The sequence below is a fragment of the Biomphalaria glabrata genome, chromosome 18 (genome assembly GCF_947242115.1).
Source record: "Biomphalaria glabrata chromosome 18, xgBioGlab47.1, whole genome shotgun sequence".
Lineage (NCBI taxonomy): Eukaryota > Metazoa > Mollusca > Gastropoda > Planorbidae > Biomphalaria > Biomphalaria glabrata.
Window position 1 is genome coordinate 7800656 of NC_074728.1, and position 19833 is coordinate 7820488.

At 33.2% G+C, this 19833-nt stretch overlaps 1 protein-coding gene across 3 annotated transcripts; it reads right to left on the minus strand.

The window, feature by feature from the left end:
• Nucleotides 1–4: 4 nt before the first annotated feature.
• LOC106071873 (tubulin glycylase 3C-like) lies at nt 5–16562 on the minus strand. 3 transcript variants are annotated; one of them, XM_056016852.1, is made up of 7 exons: nt 16445–16562; nt 11312–12120; nt 9903–10025; nt 7115–7207; nt 6005–6118; nt 4394–4448; nt 5–3394 (listed from the first exon to the last, which is right to left on the minus strand). In XM_056016852.1, the coding sequence occupies exons 2-7, from the start codon at nt 12077–12079 to the stop codon at nt 3279–3281; spliced, it is 1269 nt and encodes a 422-aa protein (XP_055872827.1). In that variant the 5' UTR covers nt 12080–12120; nt 16445–16562; the 3' UTR covers nt 5–3278. The 3 variants fall into 3 exon arrangements, with proteins under 3 accessions (XP_055872827.1, XP_055872825.1, XP_055872828.1); XM_056016850.1 differs by lacking the exon at nt 16445–16562 and adding an exon at nt 12873–13064; XM_056016853.1 differs by lacking the exon at nt 16445–16562 and adding an exon at nt 12873–13061 and having other exon boundaries at nt 11735–12120.
• Between the last annotated feature and the right edge of the window lie 3271 nt (nt 16563–19833).

Here is a 19833-nt window from a genome sequence, read left to right on the forward strand (position 1 = left end):
TGAACGTGATCTTATTTCAGTCAGTCGTTTGGTTTGAATGTTTTCACATTAAGTTTATTGACATTATTGACACTGAATGAGAGAACTTAAACATTTTTTTTTAGAATTGCTTCCATTTATTTCTACAGAGCTTTAGTCAGTGTGATTTTTTAAAAATGATTTGTTTTGCTAATAAATTTTAACTTTATGCTGGTTTATATTTTAGTCTCTTGAATTCTAAAACTTTCAAGCAAATATGTTGTACATACATTGCACTTGTTTTGTATTTTATTGAAAAAATATGAATATTATTGTTACAAAACAAATTACTGACAAAATGTATCAGTTGCATATGTTTTAAATTTGTTGAAAACTTATATTTTAATAAAATTGCCTTGAAAATAAAATGTGGCTGTTACAGAAAAAAAAAGGATTTCATTTCTAAGTTGGGATCAAAGTACTATTTTTATATTTATATTAACCCACAGTTTACTTAGCTGAGGATACTTACATATATGTAAGGGAAACAAGTCTATATATAACCTCACATTATCATACCAACAGACATTTGTAAGTAGAATACAAGTCAACAAAAATTGTTTGTATATTTAATAATAGATTTGTTTATATTAACCTGCCTTAAAATGGGCAATAAGAAAAGTACTCTTTTCAGACCTTGTGATCTACGGGGCAGATGAAAGGTCATCTGTTTCTGTAGACCATGGTTCACATTGTTGTCATGTGTGGCCAGTACAACCAGTTCTCTTTACTTTCCCACCCCAGCTAAGGTCAGATACCCATTAGAGCTGGGTGGACTCAGGTGCCCTAAAGATCCTGAAATTCAAAATCCTGTCTTCAACTGGATTGAAACCTGAGACCCCCTCGATATGGAAGCCAAGCACTTTAGCACTCAGCCACCATGAATCCAAAATGTTTAATATCAACAAGAAGAAAATGTGAGCTTTAAATTAGGCAACATCAACAAGAGAAATATTATCACTTGATACAGGTGTGAGGAAAAGATGAATCTGGAACTAATATATAATACTTTTATTTCTGTTTCAATGTTCACAGGTTTAACTATCCAATATGTATTTTGAAAAAAATCAAACTGTTGAAATGATCACATTAATATGACATGTTTCAGCAAGTATGTCATAGTCCAATAGGCACATAGTTCATCAACAAATACTTTACCTGAACATGAGTGCCTTTCCCTTATCTGCATATACATTTAGAAAACAAACATTATTAAGTATCACAATGAGTAAGTGGATAATATATTTATAATTGCACAATCAGAAGTCTCGTCCCTTATTTATGATTCATTCAAAATATATTCAATGGCAATAATGAAGAATTTACAATGATGCTATTAGCCATTATGGGTTAAAAAGTCTCTTTGAAGGCCTTGTTAGTAATGTGAAATTCAATGCTCGTGTGGTCATGGTTCAACAAATGTCTTGTCAAATGTCTTTACCCATAATGTCCCCAAGTGAGATAAAGCTTAGTGTATTAGGAGCAGACGAACATTGCCTTCTTCCCAACACATAGACTGCAGCTCATGAGTTTAGCAGTAGACTAAAAACGGGTATACAATCTTTTTTTTTTCCCATTCGTTAAGTGCACATAATGTATTTTTATAGAAAGAGTCCAATTATAACAATTTAAAAAGATAATTTACAATCAACATCATCTTCTTTAAAAGAGGATTTAAATAATAGCACAAATTCGGTACTATATCATCAATGCAAAAAGATGTATACGAAAGCGCTGTTGAACTTAAGGATCATTTGAATATTTCAACAGAACATGGCTTATTAACCAATCATTTGAGTAAATGATTATCAACAGAACATGGGTTTTTTTAAAAACATGTTAATCTAGAAATTAGGTTTTAAATAACAATCTACAAACTTAAAATAAAATTAAAGAAATAGAAAAGAGGTCTTGTTTTCAGGTAGAAAATAATTTCACTTTATTCTTGTCTTAGGAAAACGCCTAAATTAAATGCTAGATGCGACAGCTATTCAGATCTATGAACTATGGCGATAAAATCCAAAAGGATTGAATATGCTTATGAGACAAAAAATTGAAAGTTAACCCTTAAAACGCGGGAGGTAGTTTAGCCTCTATACATCATAATTGTGATTCCATTTTGTATGCACTCATTGTAAAACTGCTCAGCACTTTAAGGGTTAAATAACTTTTTTACATTATTTCCAAGAAATGGAGGAGAGTTATGTAACATAAACATGGACATATGGTAGTGATGAAAGCAGAGGCAGGGGAGAGCAACAGAGATAACAATTGTCTATCACCCTTGTTGCCCCTTTCTCATTTTCTTCCAAAACCTCACAAAATAATCACATTTGGATGATGCAAAAAATTTTTCTAATGAAATTATATACATTCACCATTATAATTTTGAACAAACAAAAAAAAATACCAGTATTAAAAATGATTGAACAAGTATTAACGAAAAATGAATCTCTGATCACATAAAAATTACGAAACAAATTATGTAACAAAAATACAAAGAGATTACAGCACAGCAGCAAAAATCTAGCGAGAAGTAGCATTGAGAAGATATACTATTGAAGTTGTAATTTAGTACAAACAAAAAAAAACAGAAAGAAGATGATTGATGAATGTGAAGCAATTGACTGGCCATTTTCTAAATACCGTACTCTAATGTGGAGAGTTTTGACTCTGCTCATGATCCCAGCCCCCCATAAGACACAACATCACCCCATAGGGACACATCATGCCTTTAGGACACATCATCCCATGAAGACAACATCACCCCATGAAGACATAACACATCATGAAAACATAACACCAGCTAACATAAGTTTAGGGTTAAGTGATGATGATGATACAAAAAATGCTAAATGAATATTACACAAAAAAATTAATTTCAGTATTTAATTACTCAAAGATATTTTGCTAATATTTAGAGTATAATGATAATACTGGATATGTAAATAATTCTTGTATTTTCTATACTAATATGATATGTAAATAATTATTGTATTTTCTATACTAATGTGCTGTACTTAATCATAGAGAAACTGGCAATGAAATAATAATGTAACAAACTGGAATTTCAAAACTTAAAAATTGAGCAAAATCTTGAGTCCATCCATTCAATATTAATCTCATTACTGAATTCAAGAATTACAAGAATGAATTAAGCAGATCACTTGTTCTTATGGCTTCAAATACCATTTTTATATGGTGCAACTTATAGAAGTTCAGGTTCTACGTCTTCTGAAATGATCATTGTGGTCCAGAGATTATTCACTTCTAGGTATGATGTGCTCTAGGTTCAGCTGGGAAAAGTCAAACATTGATGGAGATTTTGGCCAATATTTGTCAAAGTCTTGAAGGCACAAATCTTCCCTTGGTTTATCTGGGGAAAAAAAGGGTGGTTTTATATTTTTCAGTATTTAGTATTAGTCGAGGGACACACATTTCAGACCCAAAGAAAAAGGTGCAGTTGATGAAAAAAAAATTATGTAACACCTCTGCTAACAGTGACTTTGCCTTCATTAGATGTGGCAAAATAAGCTGGTCACATATTATGTTTCCATTATCATGTGATACTTATTCTTAATCTTCAGAACCAAAGACATTGCCTTATAATTATGTTTAGTGATTCAAATAGCTACAGATTATTGCTTATATGGTTTTGGTTTACATCCAAGCAGTAAAAATGTTTTTAGGTTTTAAAAACTTTTATAAGAAGATAATCTTAAATCGGCTTTGAGTTTTCATTTTTGTTTGTTTTACATTTTGGATGTTCCTTCAGAACTGAAAATTATTACAACCTAGCTCAAACCTCCCACAAGACAGCAGGGAGGGATGACACCAGTTAGGGTTTGAACCTGGGACCTTTAAGATGATATTCCAGAGCACATACACCACACCCAGGAAGCCAGTTTCGAAAGCTTTTTTTTAATTCAAATTTGCGTGCTACATTGCTCCTCGATCCACTCCGTACCCCAAACTTTTTATGCTACTCCATTTTGTAAGAAACTAGCCACTAGTATAGCACAGCAGATAACTGACTCAATAAAAGTCAATGCTAAGTGTAACTAAGAAGTTTTAATTTTAGATTAATTCACTGTCAGAGGCCAACTGTTGCTAAAAATGGCACTGATTAAAAAAAAAGCTTGCATGGAAATATTGATGCTATTGTTTGTATTTTTCTTTAACTGGACAGGCTTGCAAATATTATGTGACTTAATGTATTCAACACTTCTAAACAAACCAGTAGATTTGTCCTCAGCAGAACTCATTGTATCTGCACATAATAATAATAATAGATTTTTTACCAGGTGGCAGAATTTTGAGGGAAAAAAAAGACTTCTACAACAAATAATTTATAAAAAGGTTAATGAGGAATTACCTTGAGCTAATATAAAAAGTTGGAGATTTTCAACACAGGCTGTTAAATGCACAAGCTGTAAATAAAAGAAAAACTTAGATAAACTGGCAGCAGGAAGTTGTAGAATAAACATAGTGCATTGATCTACACATGTTAATGTTTACATAACCATTATAACATAGAAGTTTCAAAGCATCTTTTCTATATTTACTTAAATAGATCTTATGTCAATAACTTATCTTGTTATTATCTTATAATTTACAGACATTCCTTTAAAAATAAAGATAATTTGTTTTGTTTGTAAAATGCTTTACATTTTTCTGATGTTCCTTCAGAGTTGAAGATAGTTTACTTCCTAGTCCACACCTCCCCCAGGACGACGGGGGATGGGAGCGGGCAGGGTTTGAACCCGGGACTATCGATAAATCCAAATGACAGTCCAGCGCACAAACAGCACGACCAGGCGGCCATTGTATGAATGATTTCTTAAGTGTTACAGTGACATTTAAACTGTATGAATTTAAAGTAAAGCATGAACAAGTATAGAAAATATAATCTGTTATATTCTTTGTACATATTTCAAATTTGTCATTTTCAAAAAAATCAACTGAACGTTGGTACTATAAGCTGATTTAGTGAGGCCTCAAAAAGGCAATTCAAATATTTGTTTTAAAAAATTGCTTTTATATATGCTTTCTGCATGTTAAGTGCTCTCTTTAGTTCAATCTCCTTGGTGGACCACTGAAAGTTGGTATATGGGAGGTTTCTGTGCTGCCATAAATTATGAGCACATATTGGGGATAGGAATAATTAATCTATCTTAAATGTTATTTGGACAAGATGCTTTTTTTGGTTTATAATTGTTAATACTTTTACATTTCCAAAGTATCCATCTTAGCAGGCTGTCCTTGTCTTGAGTGCTGGTCATCCTGGTGCACTAAGTATTAATGTATAATAGCTTCATTGTCATTATGAGTTATATTTTAGCCTGCGGTTTACATTTAAATTTTAATAGGGCCTCATCTTCTTATAAAATACTTCAAAAAAGAAGATGATTACGTCTATAGCTAAATTATTGAAATTTTTTACTCAGTCAAGTTTTGATTTAAGTTTTTAAATCCAAAGTCTTTATTTTCAGATTTCTATGTATGCTTTCTTTTTCTATGTGTATAAGTCTCTAAAGTTTTCTCTTGTGAAAAGTTTTCGTCAAATGAGCATCAGACTTTCTTTATTTTTTCTTTGCTTGATAAGTAAGACTCAAATTATCTTTGATGGAATGTTTTAAGGTTAATTAAATGTGGTTCAAACCAAATGATCATTTAAGTTTTGATTTAAATTTGTATCTAAAAGGGAATGATCATAAATTAATCAATTATTTATATATATATCATCCTAACCAATGACAACAAAAAATCAAACACAATTTGAAAAGGTTGACTATTTTTTATATTTTTGTTCGAATTTCTTTTTTTTAAAGATGGAATAAAATTTTCAACCACAAAAAAAATTAAAGAAGAATCAAAACTAGACTGTTAGCATTTTTTTTTATTTGGATAGTTTAAAATTGAATTCAAAGTAAATTTTAAGTGGCATAAATGGTACAAGACATGGTAAAAGAAATGACAAACTAACCTTTTTCTCTAGCTCCTCACGTTTTTGTACAGAGTTATTGCATTTAGCTAACTGTTGCCTTAAATGTTCAAGTTTGTCCACACGTTGAATTAGCAAGGCTTTCATTACCTCATACTGGTAATATCAGAATTACAAATTCAGCAAGGAAATATTTTGTGAGTGTTTTATAGTCAAACACAAAAATAATATTGATTGTTGAAAAGGAAGGGAGGAGATTATGGAATTATACAGTAGTAAAAGTTTTTTATTCTCAAAGTAATGTATTTTAATTTATACAGTAATGTTAGAAACTTGAGGTAGAATCAAGGGCTTTGATGAAATATGTGGATTATAAGAGAGAAATAGCTGCACACAAAAATGACAGAAAGTTTTCACAAATTTCTGCACGTGTTAGTTTGTACTATGTTTTACATGTTTCAGATGCTCCTTCAGAGTCGAAGATAATCTTACTTCCAAGTTCAAGCCTCCAGCCGGATGATGGGTATGGAAGATGGCAGGGTATGAACCCAGAACCATCGAGAAGAGTGAACAACAGTCAAGCGCGCACACCACATGACCAGGCAGCCATCCTGAAACTATGTGTCTACATTGTCTCATTTTATTTCATACCACTTCTGGAAAAAAAGGTCTGAGAAATGCAGTGTATGACCAAAATAACTATTTCAGTTCTAAATAAAAAGCTTTCTTTTACAATGAAGTGAGAAGAGATTTACTAAGTGAGCTTGGACTACAGAATATTTAAAATATAGGCCTAAGCTCATACAATGGACAAGTCTGATCCTTTAAAGGGAATGTTGTATCTGTCTTTTTTTTGGTTTGAAAATTCTGGTGTTTCATATTAAGACATCACAACCCAGAAACTGTCACATCCTGAGTGCAACCAACTCCAGTGGATACCAGGCATGTTGAGGAAGTAAAGGAAATTATTGCGCTGGCCAACTATCCTTCTTAACTATCTGCCATAGAAAGAGGTGAGCTTTACATCATCTGCCCCCATAGATAGCAAGGCCTGAATGGAGTACTAACTTTACGACAATTATTTTCCTTTGGTCTTGTCTTCCAACATAGAAAATCACTGTAACGTATAATCAGTAGCGAATCAGTACTTACTTTTGAGCCTATATCCATCATAACAGTAATCACCTCTTTGTTAGAGAAGGTTTGAGTGCCAGACAGACTTATACCCAATGAATCCTGAAAGTTCTAAAACAAAAGTAGTGAACTTTAATGAATCTTTAGACGTACAAATAGTAGTGATGAGAATAAAACAAGATCTAGCTTTATTTATTAAAGGTTTGAATGTCAGTGTGGCTTCTAGAAAAGTTTACAAAATACAAAAAAGGGAGACCAACAAGTCAGTCTAAATTCAGGTCTGTAAGTTAATTGTACAAACATTGTACCACATCTAAGCTCATTCAGTCTGTATTATAAATATTTACTGTGATTTTTACTTTTTTTTCTTCAAAATCTGGATTTACATTGTTCTTCTATGGATTGAGATTCAAAGGATTAAAATTCAATCTCAAAAAAGGATAGTGTGTTTTTTTCAGTGTGTAAATATTTAGGAATCTTTTTTTTTTAAATTGATACTGATACAAGAACATCCCATGCATCAAAATTAGATTAAGCATATCATACAGTTAGTGGTTAGGATACGTTATAGACATAGATAGAGATAGATAGATAGATAGATAGATAGATAGATAGAGATAGATAGATAGATAGATAGATAGATAGATAGATAGATAGATAGATAGATAGATAGATAGATAGATAGATAGATAGATAGATAGAGATAGATAGATAGATAGATAGATAGATAGATAGATAGAGAGATAGATAGAGATAGATAGATAGATAGATAGATAGATAGATAGATAGATAGATAGATAGATAGATAATTAGCAAGCGTAGCTGAAATTCTGTGAGATACTGTTAAAAGCATAAACTGGCCAAGTGTCTAAAGACTGCTGTATATTTCTTCATGATTATAATATTAATTCTGATTGAAAACAGTCCAATCTTTAATTCACTAACTTGTGCCTAAGCTACTGCTTCTCTGTTGGAGCAATAAATATAAATACCTAAAAAAATAAAACATAAACAAGTTATGGATGGAGCGCTGATTCAATCATAAAACTAACACATACACAAAATAATTCTTGACAAAGAAAGGGTTATCTTATTACTTCTCAGTGGGCTAGGCTAAATCTTATTCAGCAGTCTCAACACCTGTGAACTTGTCCAGATGGTATCAGAATAAGCCAGAGAAGAAAAAAATAAATAGAGGTATGATCAATATTTTCATCTACAGAAGACCAACCACTGATAAATTGAGATTGAGAGTATATTTACAGATCTAACATTTTTTTTTTTGTAAATAAAATAGGCTTTTTAATCTTTTTGTTGCCAAACGTTGTCACCTAGCCCCATTGAGGTTTCAATTTCAAGAGCAATAAAGGATCACAAAATCTTAATTTAACACAGGCACTTTGTTTTTTTAATCTATGTTTAGAAGCTATGCAAACTATGGGAAACCTAGAAAGAGTGAAAGGTGGTTGAATAATACATCAAAGATAAAACATCTACCTAGTATGTCATAAGAAGAAGGAATCAGTCTATAAATACAGAAAGTAAGTAAGTAAATTATTTCTTTCTGAAAGGATAAAGATTATGCACACATCCTACAACACCTCTAACACTTAAGCTTTTCTGAAACATAATTATTAAAATAAGTATAATGATATACAAACTTTGTTCTAAAGAATGTGTGAATAATTTAAATGTAGGTGTTTTAAATAGGTTCACCTTCTTACAACATAAAGGTTGTTAAATATATATACGCTGGAAAAAAAATCATTACCTCTACCTCAAATACACTTGCTTTCAATCAAACAAACAATACACCACAAGTATCTTATCTTATAAAATACAGACATTGCTTCAAAAAAGAAAATAATTATGCCCTATGTGTCAATCTAGTCATGCATGTTACGCATTGACTTAAATTCTGCCAAGTCATTGGTTTTCTTGGCCGACTCAGGCAACACATTCCATGCCCTATTGTACTAGGGAAAAAGAAGCATTTGTACAAATTTGTCTTAGCATATGAAACAAGGAATGTACCTTTATCTTTGTGTCTAAGTCTTTACTTAGGTTTTGTTGTATTTGAAGATTATGGTTCAGTGTTTTATGTATAATTGCTACTTTACTTGTAAGTCTTCTATCCTGAAGGCTGATTTTACTAAGGGTGTTACTCAAGTCAAATGTGAATATTCGTTTGTTATGAATCTCACTGTTCTATTTTGTGTCTGTTCCAGTTTCTTAATGTTTTCTTGAGTTGAGGGGTCCCAAACAGAGGATGCATATTCTGTTATTGGCCTAACCAATATACAACTTGCATTCTATTTTTAAGAAACAACAACAATATACCATAAAAGTTATAGAACTTATATTTGACAAAAGATATATACCGGTACCACTAAGTTATACTACTTATATTCATGAATTCGACAAAAACAATACCCCACATAAATAAAGTTATATAAGTTTACTTTCCAAAAGACATTATAAGAATACATAAGTAAAAGTAAAGTTCCCTTTCAGACCTTGTGGTCTATAGGGCAGATGATGTAAAGGTCATCTGATTCTGTGGCCTACGGTTAACGTGGGTGTCATGTGGCCAGCACAACAACCAACCGCCTTTACTTTTCCCTAACTAATCTCAGGTACCCATTAGAGCTGGGTGGACTCAAGGGCGCCAGAAAATCCCGAAATAAAAATCCCAGTCTTCACCAGGATTCAAACCCAGGACCTTCAGTACGGAAGCCAAGCGCTTTACCGCTCAGCCACCGCACCCTCATAAGAATACCTGCATGACTAATAATAAACTACTTACTTTCAATCTGACAAAGTCCATCTGCAATTCAGTCATCTTTACCTCTAGGTCTGATAATTGATAACAAAGGGAGTCAAGTCCAAAGCTTAGTTTCTCTACCTGGTTTGTTACATCCATTTGGGGCTGATTCAATGTAAAAATAGATTGAACAGTAAAGTCATAAGAAGCAGAAAATGTAAAGTGAGTTATTTATCTAACTAGTTTGGCTATAATCTTTTAGCTTCAAAAAGTAAAAAAATTAAGAGCCTTATAGATCCATATGCGTAAATGTATGCTCCTAGACAGTGAACTGAAGTGCCAAATCATATTCAGAAAATGTTTCTTTATCTTTATGAAACAGCCGCAGGTACAACTTCCTGTTTTTTCTGGCTACTAAAGAGTGCCATTCAGTCCCTCCAACTTCCTCCCATAGGGAAATGAAGCTACAGTGACTATAGATTTTTTTTTTCCTGTGATGCAGCTCATGACGTGTTTTAGAAATTCAAATCAACCCAGGCCAGGCTAGAATCGCACAGACCACAGTAGGACTTGAAAAGCTCAAGAAAATCTGGAAAGACAAAGGCATAGCCCTCTGCATTAAAGTCATTCTGATACACTCCTAGGTCATGGTGGCTTTTGGGTGTGCTTGTGAATCTTGGACACCAACTGCAGAAGTAGAGAGGAAAATCCTAGCTATGGGATCAAGATGCCATAGAAGGATCCTAGGTATCACCAACAAAGACTGCATCACAAATAAGGAAATTCGAAACAGGATCACAATAGCGATTGGGCCCATGATGACCTGCCAACCACAGTCACAAAATGCAAACTTAACTGTATGGCCATATAAAGAGGTTTCAGAGGACTCAGAGACCTTTCTGCAGTGAACAGTACCAGGGAAAAGAAGAAGAGGCAGACAAAGAAAGCAATGGGAAGAAAAGATCAAAGAATGGACAGGCCTGCCAAGGAAAGAAATTCTATTCAAGGCAAAATACAGAGAGGAATGGAGAAAGACAGTCGACGGATCATGTGTGGTGCTCCAACAATTCAACAGATTAAGGAATAGCTGAAGGTGGGGCCTAAAAAGGTTGACGGTACCACTGCTCTGTTATATTAAAGATAAGTAAAAAATATCTGTAATGTGTCCTCCTACCCTAAGGAGAATTAATTTGGAATGCCATTCCTATGTTTTTTTAAGATAATTCCCCAAATGCAATTTCTAATATCTAGATATTTAGTAGCTTTTTTTTTAAATATGTAATCAAAAATTGTTAAACTTAATGTCTTAAGACTAGATATATATGACTCATTGATTAATTATTATTAATCACCTATATTGAAACAGTGAAGAGTAAGCTAAATTGATTTTTAAGAAAGTTGTATAAAGGCCTATGGACACAGTACTCATATTTGAACTTTTAAAAATATACCTGTAATTGTTGTATTTCAACTTCAAATTTTTCAAATGTGTTATTAACATCATCTTCTAGTATTTTAATCTGCTCTGACAAAACTTTCTTCTCTTCTACAATTGTCTTCTTTAGTTCTTTTTTTGTTTTGTTAAGTCTTTTGTCACTTCTCTGGAATAATTTTTCAATTTCACTTTTGAGATTTTTATTACAATGTTCTAGGGCCTTTTCTAGATTTTTAATTTTTATTGAATGCTCAGCAATAACATGTTTTCCCTTTGGATTTTGACTTAGATCATCCTCAGGGGATTCACACAGTTTAAGGCAGGACATAATCTTTTCATTCTGAGACTTTACTTTTTCTAACTCACTCTTGAAATTTAGAAATTTCACATTTTCTTTGGCTAAATGAGTCTGCAGGACTTCCGTTCGATTGTTACATACCTCCTCTGTTTCCGTTGAAGGTTTATCTTTAAACTTTAAGTGGCCTCTTTCAAATGGAAGTAAATATTTAAGCTTACTGTTGTCTGAAAATGCTGTTTGTAAATGATTTACCGCACATTTGATTTCTTTAATGTCTTGGCTTTGCTTGTTCTGCTCAGAAACGATGGTTGGCAGCTGTTCTTTTACTTTCATTATTTGATCAACCACAAATTGTTTCAGACTGTCTTCTAGCTCAGCCATTGTTTTTCTGCTACGTTCTTTTTTTTCTAGTTCATCCATTTTGTTTTCTAGAAGAATCATTTTTTTCAGGAGGTTGTTTTCCATCCATAACTCAGAATCACTCATTTTTTCCTTTGCCTTGTATGTATATTCTTTTTCTTACGTTTCTGTAAATAAATTTTGGATATTATGAATGCGTAGAGCTGCATTTATTTTTTTTATCATCTTTATTATACCGGTAAGTAGATCTATTTAATTCCCATGTAAAGCAAACATTTCTTTTATAAAAAAGAAATTTACTTGAAAATAAGGGGGTAATTTAATTGAAATGTTTATGTGCTTAAGGAATGATTGGCCCCATTAAAAGAACATGTAAATAGCCTACACTATATTTCTAGGTATAGTTCATAATTCAAATCATTATTATGTCATTCTAGATCTATTACTACAGTCTACATATCTAGATATTCTAGTAAGTAAAAGTAATATAAAGGTGCCCCAATCATATTAGACCTTTAGTCTTTAATTCTATGGAGACAGATAATGTAAAGCTAATTTGTTTCTTTAGGTTAGCGAAGATACGAAGATGTAATATGCCAGACCAACCGCCTTTACTTCCTCAATACTAAAATATACTAAATAGATCTAGATTAAAGATCTACACATCATCTAATATCTTTCTGAGACTATAAATATTTATATAAAACTATATCTAATGAGATCTAATGATCTAGATCAGTGGTCTTCAACGGGGGTGCTATCGCCCCCTAGGGGGCGTTTTTGAGATTTTGGGGGGGGGGGGGGGCCAAAGGGGCAGTAGGGGGGCTCTGGGCATAAAGGGGGAAAGAAGAAACAAAACAAATTTTAAAATTCTTGAAAATTAAAGCTGGCAAACTAAATATAGACAAATTACAATTACCTTGCTTCTAATTTAACGTTAGAAATTGAGTTCGGGAATCCCATTTTCTATTTTTAAATTCTTACTCTTTTCCTGAAATCAGAGGGTATCTAGTGTCCTTAGATCCTGCGTGCATAAACGTTCATGATTTCTTAAACAAAGTGGATAATACGCCTTTTACATTATAGTTTATTTTATCAACATATGTTAATCTATTGATATGTAAATGTTAATTAAGACAAAACATTAAAGCTAACATTCAAATAGAGTAATTTAATCTTTTTTTGAACATAAAAAACGTTGACAAAGTGTTATGAAAACTCGCTGGTATGTAATGGAATATGCAAAGAATTTTAGTGAATTGCCACTAGATAAAAAAAAAATAATGAAAAAGATGATAGACTCTTGTTGTCAGAGGCGGCCTTAGCAGTGTGCGGGGCCCTGGGCAAATGACAAATGCGGGGCCCTGCGCAGGAAGGGTAGACTAGATATTGTAGATATATCGTACCATGTCAGGCTAATGGGATCATCCGCCACTAACACTGAAAGCCTTTTTAGTTACTAAACATACTATCTTACGTATGTACTGTACTATTGACCTTCAAACTACATAAACTCGAAATGTTCTCCAGCTTAACTTCTGAATCTAATAAGTCTACAAAATGCTACATAAAAGACATCTGCTCTTTGTGGCTAACATCAATCCTGCAGTCAAGGATGACGGAAAAATATACCATCAGGTCCATAAGCTCATTTTGAATCATATATCCGAAATACTAGTCGTGAGCCTTGGCGTTTTAATTCGTCGAAGTTCTTACATGGTTAGGTCAATTTTGTCAAGCAGTTCAACAAAGCCACAAAACTGGCTGTTGTTTGGCGCATAAAGTTTCTCTGTTTTAGTCACTTTCGTATGCCTAGGTGAATTGTTAAACAGTGATAGCCGCTTAGAATGTACAGGTCATAAGATGATTTCTTAATCAAAACTGAACAGTATTTCGAAACCAAAAATGTCATGTTAAGAGCTAAATAAGTAATTGGTATCATGAAATGCCCAGCAATATTGTGCAACAAGTTGTAGTTTATGAAAACTGATCTTATTTTCGAACCTGACAGTGACAAGTGAATCTCCTTTTGCGAAGCCTCTTTAGGGGTGTGGCCTGGGGCGGCCGCTACTGCTTGTTGTAAACTGAGGATTGCTGGATTTCGAAAGGGGCTTATTTCCCATTTTGTTAAGCTCTTAAATAAATTTTTTTTTTCCAGAAACAGGAAGATTCAACAGTTGGCGATGGCTTAAAGTAGGCTAAAAATGTATTTTTTTATGGTAGGCATCTAACGCAAATGAATGAAACCAATCTCCGATTGCATTGATTATTATCATTTTTCTTTTATCGAAATATTAAATCGATTAATCTAAATCTAAATCGACCACCTGAGGACAACGGTTATGCTTGCCCTGAGTGTGGCAAATATGTAGGTCACAGTTGGGGCTGCGCAGCCACAGGAGATACTACATTCCTCACTGATCTTCGGGATAGAAGACAAACATTATATACATTTATTTTAAAGAGTTTTACAATCTCACAAAACTTGTTTGTTAAAAAATGAATTACTGCCTAAAGACACCCATATCATATATCAGCAATTCAAATAACAATGCTCTATGAAGAAATTATAAATGTTAATTATAAATATAAATGATAATTAAATTAAACATCAGTTATCGATGTTCAAATTGAGTGGCAGGTGTGCCTCAAAACTCAAACATAGGTTTACAAAATTATGTCTTCATTAAAAAGAATGTTAACATAGGAGGCACAACAGAGATGTGGCTGCACTTGAATGATTCAGTGAAATTCCAAAACTTTGGTCGAAATTGGAATATGTTTTAGCTTTTCCATCAACATACATGGTTGACCTAGATTTATTAGCATAACAAACTTAATGAACAAGCAAAGAAATAGGCTGGATGTAGCCACTAGATGAGACCTTCACCTTCCTTTGACTAATTTAAAACTTGAAATTTCTGATATTGTCAGACTGCAGGAGGCACAGGGTTCCCATTAGCTTAATTTCATTTTGTAGTACATTCAGCAATAATAATGTTTATATTAAAAATAGAAATAAATTTACAATTAAACCTAAAAACAGTAGGCTCTAATATTCAACAATTTAAAAGGGAGACTATTCTTAGGATTTGAAAGAAAGTCATGACAATGGGATTACTTTTTGTATGTAATCACTGCACATTATTTAACATAATTTTGTTATAATGATAATATTGGCAATGCCTTCAAATCCGAAAATTAGAACTGAGTGCTGTGTTTCACATAACTACGCAAACCCCGTTGCGACTTGCATATTATCTTGAATTTTGAGCAGACATAGCCGTTATCTGCTGGCGGTCTATTGAAGTTTTCTTTTCCTCTTTTGCGCCAGTCTTCAATAATGGCTTTTCTTTGACTCTCAAATGTTTGTCCTGCAGATTAAGTGAGAACTCTCCAACTGCCTCTCTCAGAGGCCATTTGCTGCCAGGGAATATTGCCAGGTACTTTCCTCTAGGACAGTGAGTGTGAAATGGCGCCTGAGTAAATCTTTTTATAGCGCTTACGGGGGGGGGGGGGGGGGGGGGCACCTCTGTAACCCAGTCCTACTCTAAGCTCTCCAAAGAAGATCGCCTTTAGTATGCGGTCATCTCCCGTGCGGGACAAGTGTTATTGACTGCATAAAAATTAATAACTAGATGACATTTTGTTCATATATATGCCTTCTCATGATTCTTTGTGTTTTTCTTAGAGGGGGGCACTGGCGGAATTTTTAATAGAAAAAATAGGAAAAGGGGGCGGTAGGCCAAAAAAGGTTGAAGACCACTGATCTAGATTGAAGATTCCAGAGTAGATCTAGACCTAGACTAGTCACTAGTAAGTCTAGTCAAGAGTCTAGATCCAGAATCTATAGTATTTAGATTTTAGATCTATAGACAGTATAGAGTCAGAGAGTTTAGATCTATAATTATATCAAAAATATAATTCATAATTTTGTCAAAATTTATTTGTGTAGATCTAGAATAATCTAGATTCTAGATCTATGGCCTAGTAGGCTAGATCTAGACCCTTCTACTCTATATATAGACTATAGATCTAGATTCTTATGAGTCTTATCTTTTCTAGCTAGAGTCTTAGTAGAGTCTAGACCTATGCCTATAACTATAATGCCTATATTATATTATAGTCTAGATGTATTATTATCATTTATGATGTAACTATACTATTACTAATCTATCAGTCATAATCAGTATAACTTATAATAATAAAGATTCTATTCTAAGTTAAGTCAAGTATTTGACAGTATGATTATCATTATGATTATGTCAATCATAAATCATGATAATTGATAAACATAAGTCTTATGATAAGATGATCATGATAAGTCAAGTTATCTAAAAGTCTAAAACTAAAAGTTATCTGACTAAAATCTAAATCTGTAGAGATCTAGATCTAATAGCTAATTTCTGTAATGTTATCTGTAATAGTGTAATACAGGACAGAGATCTAGATCTAAATATTAATAAAATTATTATTAGCCCGACTGCTTACTAGAAAACTATAATCTTGATCTAGTCTAGATCTATTTCTAGAGAGGCCATCAAGAGAGAAATCAAGACTGTCATTTTAACTAAAATTCCGGGAAATGTTACGGAAGCAGAGAAAGTGAAACTGGAAAAAAAAAACGAAAAAAAAAAAACAAAACGCTGTGCTAAATTTAGATATACAGAATATAGATCTAGATCTACATTACATTTAAACGTGTAGCTATAAAAATAGTATAGAATTCTAGATCTTATATATGCCTATTTTTTTAATTATATGTCTCGATATTCGGGATTTCTGTTATGTATAGAGGTTATTATTGGCATATTATAATTAAGTAGGTTACTATTATAATTAAATATCTATATAAATATAATTCTCTTCGTCGCTCAAGAGTTTGGACGAGAAGAAGAAGTAAAGGAAAGATCACTCTCTTATTTCTGCGGATAGTCACCACACGAAAAAACAAGAGGGGGGAGAACAAGTATTCACCGGTCACTACGGATGGCTGCCTGGTCATGCGGTTTGCGCGCTGGACTATCGTTTGGATTTATCAAACCCTGTCCGCTCCCATCCCCGTTCGTCCTTCAACTCTGAAGGAACATCCCAAACATGTAAAACATTTTACAAACAAACATTTTACAAACACTAAATAGCAGCTGGCGCCGGACTTAACCATTGTGACCAAGAAGTCATGGAACGAGAACAAGTAATCTACTATGTATATTCACCGTCACTAAATAGCAGGGCTGGACTTAACCATTGTGGGGCCCTATTCGAAACGGATTTCGCGGGGCCAAGTTTAATGGGTAGGGAAGCGGATAATAAGTGAAATTTAAGAGTTTGTATTAGAAAAAAATTCGTCTATGCATTTTATTCATCGATCTTTACTATGTACAGAATTACTTTACGAGCTTTGCGTGTTGCAAAATCATACAGTAGGCCTATATCATAGTAATTCCGTTTCCTGCATAGATCACACTCAGTAGCAAGAATTACCAAATGCTTCAATCTATCTACGAGAATTGTTGACCTCAAGTAATTCTCCATTAGTTTAAGGCGCGAGAAGCTTCTTTCACCAGATTACATAATTACGGCTAATGCATAATGCCGTTTTTATTTATCGCGCGTAGGATTGGCGTTTTCCATATTGAATGACAACCCAAAATGACAGTTTTTGTCTACATATTTCCGTATATTTTAAGGACTTTTTCGTATATTTTGCAATTTCGGGAGTTTTCCAGGAACTCCTCGTAATTAATCGACAGGAGTGCTCTGGAAATCTGTTTTAAGTTATAAAATGGTTTAGATTAATAATGTATACACCTTGAGTTAGATTTCATATAGTCTATCTTTATGTAGAAAAGCTATAAGTCACGTCAATTAACGCATGTTTGAGTTCAGTTTTCAATGCTTTATCAAACTTTACATATTATGACAATTATATTAAGTAGCCTACAAATGGATACATACTATATGTCACGCAAGATTTGGCTTGACAACACAATGCCAGAACCGATTTTGAAACCCAGTTCGCCCCTGCTTCGACAACACTAAATTTACCAGCGTTAGTTCACACCTGAGGAGAGTTTTGAACTATTAAAATTGCCAAGATGCCTGAAATTAATTATGTCCGCACACCATGTTTCACGAAACACATAGGCCTATTAACATTGGACAACATCTGCCTCGGTAATATAATTGCGGATTATCGTAAGTACACGTAGCCTACGCGTTTAATTAAACTAAAATTTAAACACTTTTAAGAACACGGCAAAACTGTTGGTACCAGTCAGTAGCGGCCTTAGGGGTGGCAAGTGGGGCAACCGCCCCAGGCCCCGCGGTAGGAGATTCCCTTGTTACCATCAGGTTCGAAGACCAGACCAGTTCTCATAAACTATGACTTGTTGCTCAATAGTTTGGAAGCCTTTTTCTGCATCTATGTGATAGCAATTACCATGTAAGCTCTTAGTATGACATTTTTGGTTTCAAAATACTGTTCAGTTTCGGTAAAGATAGCTTCTTTTGATCTGTACATTCTAAGCGGCTAGAGATATCACTGTTTAACAGTTCAAATTGGTATAAAATAAAACACGTAACGGAAAGCAACAAATCAAAATAGTTTATTTCGTAAATAAAGAGTCATACAGTTCTGATGTGTCGAACTGCAGTAGAAAAAGAATTGGTACGTATACAGTAAAAATACTGTTACTTTAGTCCGCCATAGACAAAAAGTTTGACGATGACGTATTCATTTTTCCCCAGTCGGCTACTGTGCATTAGCCTCGTGTTTCACTGTACAAAAAAAAAATCTAAACAAAAAACGCAAATATATTTTTTTGTTCATTGGAAAATGGGATCTGCGAAAGTCAATGGACCATAGTAGCTTTTATTGTAGGCCTACACTTTGTTCTAATAACAAAGAATAAATACAGTATTTTCTTTTCCTATTAAGTTGTTCGACATGATAGCTTATACGAATTTTAGTTGTATCAATTAGATTGGATCATTCATGTAATTAAATTTGTAATAGATCTAGACTAACAACAATATGTAAATATGTGCGATTAGAAATATTTTTACATATTGTTTTTGTTTAGTCGTAGTTTAGCGCTATTTCATGCTTTTAGTTTTCTCAATATACGCTATGTGATCCTATCACTTATCTGGATTGAGGGGGGGGGGGGAATTAGGGTATATTTAGTGAATTTTACCTTAATCGCCCCTTAAAGTTATTTTTTAAAAAGGGGAACGACCTGAATTCGAACTCATGTCTCAATCTGAGCCTCCTCAAGCCGACGTATTATAACTCTGCGAGTGATGTGCTTATCTTATGAAAATAGAAGATTGTATAGTTACCTATTTTTTTTATTTCAAACTTACTTTAAAACTGCGACCTTTTATGGGACTCTATATAGTTCATCTTATATACCACTTCAGGCAAGTACAATTTCTTTCCCTTGTTCGAGATAACAAACAAAATAAATAATTACCAATAGTTAATTAACTGATTGGTTCTTTTTATTAATTTTTGTGTTTTCAGGTAAAAAAAAATAATTGTGCAATATTTCAGCTTGATCTGAGATTGTGTGTCAGAGAAATAACATGTACAAACTTTTTTACCAGACAGACAGTGTGAGTTCATATAAGCTTTGTAAAAAAAAAAAGACTATTATAGGCTTACATTAGACAGATTTATGGTAACTTGGCTCTAATGTGAAAAAAAACAACAACAAACAACGTGTTTTTATAAATGGACCTTGGAAGTCTATTATTAGTGTTTCAAAAATAGTGTTTTTTAAGTCCATTTAAAGACAATTTTCCTTTAAATCAATGCTCTGGCTATAATTATGGTGGTGTTTTTTTTTTTTAAGGCATGGATTGTATTAGTGCTG

Coding starts and splice junctions, on each gene's coding strand:
- LOC106071873 (XM_056016852.1), bottom strand. CDS start 12,079: ATGAGTGATTCTGAGTTATGGATGGAAAACAACCTCCTGAAAAAAATG. Junction 10,026..11,311: donor TTGAAATACAACAATTACAG/GTATATTTTTAA, acceptor ACATTGAATCAG/CCCCAAATGGATGTAACAAA. Junction 6,119..7,114: donor TGATGGATATAGGCTCAAAA/GTAAGTACTGAT, acceptor TGATATTACCAG/TATGAGGTAATGAAAGCCTT.